The sequence below is a fragment of the Nipponia nippon genome, unplaced genomic scaffold (genome assembly GCF_047370975.1).
Source record: "Nipponia nippon isolate SJK-2023a ecotype South Korea unplaced genomic scaffold, ASM4737097v1 scaffold_23, whole genome shotgun sequence".
Classification (NCBI taxonomy): Eukaryota; Metazoa; Chordata; class Aves; order Pelecaniformes; family Threskiornithidae; genus Nipponia; species Nipponia nippon.
The window spans coordinates 3887983-3894613 of NW_028262340.1; the positions used below are offsets into that span (position 1 = coordinate 3887983).

Consider the following 6631-nt stretch of genomic DNA (forward strand, 5'->3'; position numbering starts at 1 on the left):
CGCCCCCCGAGAGCTGCCCGGTGCCCTGCGGGACTGCGAGGCCCAGAGACCGCGGGGCAGAGCCCCGCACCCTCGGGCAGGCTCTGCAGCCTGCTGGGCCGGATCGTGCTGGGCCGTCAGTGCCGGCTGGTGCCGTGCCATGCCACTGGTGCCGCTGCTGCTGTACCAGGCTGTGCCGTGCCACGGTGCTGGGCCATGGGTGCTGTGGGGCCGAGCTGTGGGTGCTGCGGGGCCGCGGGCGCTGTGGGGCTGTGGGTGCTGCAGGGCTGTGGGTGCTGTGGAGCCGTGGGTGCTGTGGAGCCGTGGGTGCTGTGGAGCCGTGGGTGCTGCGGGGCCGGGCTGAGGGCGCTGCGGGGCCGCGGGTGCTGCGGGGCGGGGCCGTGGGCGCTGCGGAGCCGTGGGCGCTGCGGGGCCGCGACTGCCGCCCCCCGCGCCGAGGCACGTGCCCCCGAGCCCGCCGGCGCCCCGGCCCCGCGCCTCCGCGTTCGCGGCCGGCCCACGTGGCCGGTGGCAGCTCGGCATGAATGAACCGCCCTCCTCCAATCGGCGGCCGCCCCGCCGGCGGGCGCACGCGGGCTCCCCCGCCGAGCGCCTCCGCCGGCCAATCCCCGGGCCGGCGGCCACCCGCCGCCGGCCAATGGCGACGGGGAGCAGCGGGGCGGCGCCCCACGCCGGCGGCGCCCTATGGCGGAGCGGCGCGGGCCGCCGCCGCCGGCGGGCGGGCCAATGGGGCGCGGGGGCGGGGCCGGCGCGCGGCGGCCCGGCGCCCCGGCGCGCGGCTCTAAAGCGCGGCGCGGGGCGGCGCGGCGCAGACGGCCATGGCCGCCACGGCGCAGTACCTGCCGCGCGGCGCCGCGCTGCTGCACCCCGACGGGGACCGGCTGCACCAGGGCACCACGTACCGCGAGGTGCAGAAGATGATGCACCACGAGTACCTGCAGGGGCTGGCCCCCGCCGCCGGGCACGCCGTCGGGCTGGCGCACCACCAGTGGCTGCCCAGCGCCGGCACGGACTGGGGCAGCGGCGGGGGCGGCGGGGGCGCGCACCTCCCGCCGGCCGAGCACGGCAAGGGCGGCCCGCCGGGGCCCCGCGAGGAGCTGTCGGCCGCCGCCTTCCACCACCGCCCGCACCTGGTGCACCAGCCGGCGGCGGGCGGCGCGGCGGGCGGCTGGGCGCAGGGCGGCGCGCACCACCTGCCGCCCATGTCGCCGCCGTCGGGGCAGCCGCTGCTCTACGCGCAGCCCTACGCGGGCCTCAACGGGATGCTGGGCCCGCCGGCGCCCGCGCTGCACCACGGGCTGCGCGACCCGCTGGGCGCCGAGGAGGCGGGGGCCCACGAGCTGGCGGCCTCGCCGCCGCCGCTGGGGCCGCCCGAGCCGTCGGACGAGGAGGCGCCCAGCTCCGACGACCTGGAGCAGTTCGCCAAGCAGTTCAAGCAGCGGCGGATCAAGCTGGGCTTCACCCAGGCCGACGTGGGGCTGGCGCTGGGCACCCTCTACGGGAACGTCTTCTCGCAGACCACCATCTGCCGGTTCGAGGCGCTGCAGCTGAGCTTCAAGAACATGTGCAAGCTGAAGCCGCTGCTCAACAAGTGGCTGGAGGAGACGGACTCCAGCACGGGCAGCCCCACCAACCTGGACAAGATCGCGGCGCAGGGTCGGAAGCGCAAGAAGCGGACCTCCATCGAGGTGGGCGTCAAGGGCGCCCTGGAGAACCACTTCCTCAAGTGCCCCAAGCCCTCGGCGCACGAGATCACCTCCCTGGCGGACTCCCTGCAGCTGGAGAAGGAGGTGGTGCGGGTCTGGTTCTGCAACCGGCGGCAGAAGGAGAAGCGCATGACGCCGGCCGGGGTCCCGCACCCCCCCATGGAGGACGTTTACGCACAGGCGGACACCTCGCCGCTGCACCACGCGCTGCCCGCCGCCGTGCAGTGACTGCCCGGCCCCGGCCCCGGCCCCGGCGGCTCGGAGCGGGCGCGGGCGGCGGGCGAAGCGCTTTAATTTATTGCTCAGACTGGCCCGGCCGCCCCGCGCCCCGCCGCGCTCTATTTATTCGCCCGCCACGGGCGCCGGAGCCACCGGCGGCCGCAGCAGCAGTAGCCAAAGGTTTGCGATCTCTAATTTATTCCCTTCCACGCGTGGCCGCCGGGGCGGCGGCCCCCCCGGCCCGGCCCGGGCTCGCCCGGAGGACGCTTCGGTATCACTCCCCGGCCCGTTTCTATTTATTTTCTAACCGTGCGCGGAGCTCTCTCCCTCCCGTTGGTGGGTTCGGTCCGGTCCATCCCCTTGGGTTTCGGTTTTTGTTTGTATCTTTATTGCAAAACCACTGTAGACTGCGAGGGTACGTTTCTATTTATGTTATAGTAAATATTTTATTACTTACATAAACCATTTACCCAGGAACCGGTCTCGTGTCGTCTTTGCGGGCTGCGGCGCCCAGCCGGGAGCGGGCCGGAGGCGGCCGGGGCTCGCTTCCCTCCCCGGGGCTCCCCCGGCGGCTGCCGGGCCCCCCTCGGAGCCCCTCCGCCCGGGCAGGGGGAGCCCCGGGCCGCCCCGTCCTCCTCCCTTGCGCCGGTGCATTCGTGCCCTGCCCGCGCCCCGGCGAACGGCGAAAAGCCGAGCTCGGCCAGCGCGGGCGGAGTCCTGCAGCTTCGTGGTTGTGCTCTGCCGTGTTTTACTGACCTTAACGTAACTTCTTGCAGTCTCCGGCGCGAGCAGAAATCCTTCTAAACGTAACTTTCTTCCCGCTTATTGCAGAAGTAATAAACGTGCGCTAGCACAGCTCAGAAGATGCCTTCTTTCCACGCAGACCACGCTCTCGGGTTTTCGGATGTCACCAGTTCTCCCTGTCGTGGTTTCACGCCCCAATATTTTGCGGTTATGCCAAGAAAGGCTGAAAATTTAGTTATTGCGGTCTCTTTCTAGAAGAATCGGCTTGCATCTCTACTTTAAACCTCTTCTCTTTCAGCAAACGTCACGAAAAAGTCGCGTGTGAGGATTGCGTTTGCCTTTGCAGGTCCTTTGGTTCCTGCGGTATTTTGTGTGTTGGGAGAACTTCTGAAGCGTGCTTATACGGAGCTCTTGCACTGATGAAATATTTAGTCGAAATCTGGTAGTAAAGCACCAAATTCTTTCTTTTTATTGGGCAGAGAACTCGCCAATGTTCTGCAACATCTGGCACTGGGTAGTTTCCCTGCTTGACTCTTGGTACAAATTATACGCTGTGAAAACAGCAGGCTTTAAAAGGGGTTTTCCTAGTGACAGCACTGCATCCTGCGGAGGAATTTGTATATAGTTATTTTCTATATATATATATACATTTTTGAACATACCAAATGTAACTTACTTGAAAATTTATACCTGAAAATTCTTCTCTTCACTGCAGTTTGATTTTGTTGCGCTTTGTGCCTTTGGGGGGGTGTATGATACTTGCCTAAGCACCAATGCATTTGCAATAGATGTTACAAATTATCGCATTCCCAATGTCTCTTAAAATGTAGCTGCTCTACATCAGCCAATACAAAACTACTAAGTTTGCATTCAAAATTCTAGTGAACTGGTTTTTGAGATTTTAAAATAAAGTCACTTTGAGCAGTTATTTCATTCCATACCATGTTTGATGCTCCTGAGTACGTACAGAAATGGTTCACTTTGTGGTACAAATAAGCTGGCAAATGCTGCAGTTTGCGGGTTAATAACTTCCCTTGGCATGCAGAGCATCCTAAGAAATCTCACTTAAAGGGTTCGATGGGCGCTGGGTGTTTTGTCAGCTTTTGTTACAGACTTAGCTTCTGGGTTTGTAATGTGACTGGTTTTTATAGGAAAGCACAGAATTGTAGGGCTGCTGTAGAGATCCTGAATTCCGAAAGTTTTGCTGTATTTACCGAATATTTACTAATTTCTAAGTAGCTGCGTGTATGCAGTAGCTTCGATGATACACTCCAGTAAAAAAAAAAAAAGCAAAGGAGCGTGATGATTCAAGGGTTTGAGTCAAAGTGTCATGAAAGCATTTAAATTAATTTTCAACTCTGAAAATCTTTTCTTAGCTGCTATTCTGTGCGTTTCACACGCGTGTACCGTTGTGTTTAACGTTTGGTAATGCTGTAACTCCGCAGCCTTTACTTAAGAATTTCTGTGTGATAGGCTTGAAGGGCAGAAGAAACAAAATCGGAAATTAACAAAAGAGGTTTTATTTGTTAGAGAAAACAAACGCTTGTTTGCATTGAATGATTAACTGTACTGCTTTTCTGTACCAGGAGTGATTTCAGTAGCCTCTTGGTTCTGAACTAACCTGGCTGGCAAACAGGATTTATATTGATACGCGGAAGGGAAGGGTCAGTTTTCACATTGCGTTCTCGTAATGGATGAGATGTGCTGTGAGTGCTGGGGAGGACGAGCACCCTTGGGTTGTTCGGTTTGTCAGATTGTATAAGGCGCTGGCAGCCCCGCTGCATTAGCTCTTTCATGCTGTTGAGCAGCAAAAATAAAATACACTTTATGTATCTTATTTCTGCAGTGCTGCAGTGCTCAGCCGTTCTAAAAATCGAATGCCCCAAAGGTCTGCCTCTCTTAGAGGAACTTGTTAGTTTTCTTGGTCAAGGATTAAATAGCGATTACTGGAGGGAGACTTGATTTTCTTTTTTTTTTTAAATATATTTTTTGGTGGTGGTGGTTTCTCACTAAAGTGAAAGTATGGGCTCATGCTACTACATCAGGATTAAAGCACACGAAGGTAGGGCTGTGATGTTGGTACGTCAAAGAAAAGCAGACGTACAAGTAGTTATTTAACAATGCACAAACAAATAGCAGAATATGCAAAGCAGGGAGTGTAGATAAGGAAAAGGAGTTATGTGCATTGCCAGGATTAGAGGGGCTTAGGTCTGCAGGGATGTGAAATCCTTCCTTGTCGCCCAAGGACAGAGGGAGCTGCCCGCTGCTGGGCAGCGCCTGGCCCCAGCAGGTGCTCATCAGAGCAGCATCGCTCCTGCGCGTGCACTCGGGCTGTGGTTAGCCCCTCGATAGCAGCGGGCTGTGCTGGCCACGCTGGGGGCAGGCGCTCTCCTGCAGCATCCGCCCTTGCCCACGCAGGATCCCGTGCGTGCGCACGGCCCGGAGAGGCTGGTGCCTGGCCGGTGGGGCCTGGAGTCGCATCTCGGACTGGGGAGGTGAGGGGAGCGGTGGCCGAGGGGTCTCTGCCCGGCTGGGGCAGTTGGCATCGGGCAAAGGCGCCCCTGATGCGAGCTCAGCCCTTCCCTCGTGCTTGCAGATGGCGCAAGGCTGTGCTGCGCCTTCTGTGGGCTTCGCCCTTGCTGGGAGCAGAGCAGCCTGCCTGCGCTCCCCAGGTACGCGGGAGGGCAGCTGCACCTTCCAATGCTGTTGTCTTATAAATTGGTTATCAGCAATTTTAGGAAATGGCTGTTTTCTGTAAGGCAGACAATATTCAGCAGAGTATCTTTTTTTTTTTTTTTCCCCTTTTTTTTAAAGGTGAATGGTTGCTGCTCAGCTTTCCTGGGTGCTTAGGAAAAGGTTGTGGTGTTCCAGTATCCAACTTTCTTTCCAGATTTCTTGTCTTAGAATATTATTGCTGCCACTTGCAGGAGCAGGGAGTGCTTGCTTTATCCTAACGGCAGAAGTGACTACAGCACAGCCGTTTGCCGTGCTAGGCACAGTCACATGTAATTATTGATGCCATATTCATCTTATGCTTTCAACAGAATCTGGTCTCCTCTGCTAACTGCTGTCCGCTCAGAGCCTGATCCCAGCAAGGCGCCGGCAAGGCAGGCTGTCCCCTAACTACTGAAGCAGCAGCGGAAACCCCATCATCCCTTTTCATGTAAATTTGGAGCATCAGTGTTAACACCTTGCAGTCTTGTTCCTAACTCTGCCCATCCCTGCTCGTGCTCTCTCCCACAAGGAACGATTTCAGCACCGTCTGGTTGAGCGTATATTTTAATTCTGCGCTAATATTGTTTGCATATATTTTAATTTTGCGCTAATGCTACCGTTGTTTGGTTGGAGCTGGATCCGCCCCGGGAAAGCTCAGCATTATTTCACAGGTATTTGAAACAGGCTTGGGTCACGTCCCCAGGGCAGAAGTCCGCAACTGTGGAATTGCTTCTTGGCTGCCTTGTATTGTTTCTTACAGTTGGGTTGTTTAAAATCGGCACATCTTGGCCAACGAACTCCAAGCTGGTGCTTGGAGCTTGTCGCGTGTGTTCAGGACAGGCGTGCAGCCTGCCGTGGCTCTTGCCGGCGTGCCCTGCCTGCAGCGGGGAACGCGCGCGGACCGGCTGCCCTCCTGCCGCTCTGGCAGCAGATCAGCTCCAGGCAGGGCCAGGAGCAAGCTGGGATGTGGTGGGGACTGTTTTGGTTCTGTTTTAAAATGCTAAATGTCCGTAAATGAAAGTGTCTGGTCTTGCTAAGGTTTATATTGCTGCTTACAGAGACCTGGCCCAACAGACCCTCCTGAAACGGGCAATTCCAAAGAATAGGATTTCTCCAGGCTTACACCGGTGAATACGATGTGGGCTCTGATCAGCATCATCCCTCTCTCCTACATGTATGCGCGTATATAGGAAAAACGTAGGGCAGGAGCTCATTAAGCCTTTCATGTGAACTCCCACTGCGCTTTG

At 58.0% G+C, this 6631-nt stretch overlaps 1 protein-coding gene across 1 annotated transcript; it reads left to right on the forward strand.

Annotated features, from left to right (window-relative positions):
* The first annotated feature begins 818 nt into the window (after positions 1-818).
* Positions 819-2389, forward strand: POU3F1 (POU class 3 homeobox 1). The gene has a single exon (XM_087760982.1). The coding sequence runs from the start codon at positions 819-821 to the stop codon at positions 1932-1934; it is 1116 nt and encodes a 371-aa protein (XP_087617108.1). The 3' UTR covers positions 1935-2389.
* The last annotated feature ends 4242 nt before the right edge of the window (positions 2390-6631 follow it).

What these genes read in the sequence shown, in the direction of transcription:
- POU3F1 (XM_087760982.1), top strand. Translation starts at nt 819, where the DNA reads ATGGCCGCCACGGCGCAGTACCTGCCGCGCGGCGCCGCGCTGCTGCAC.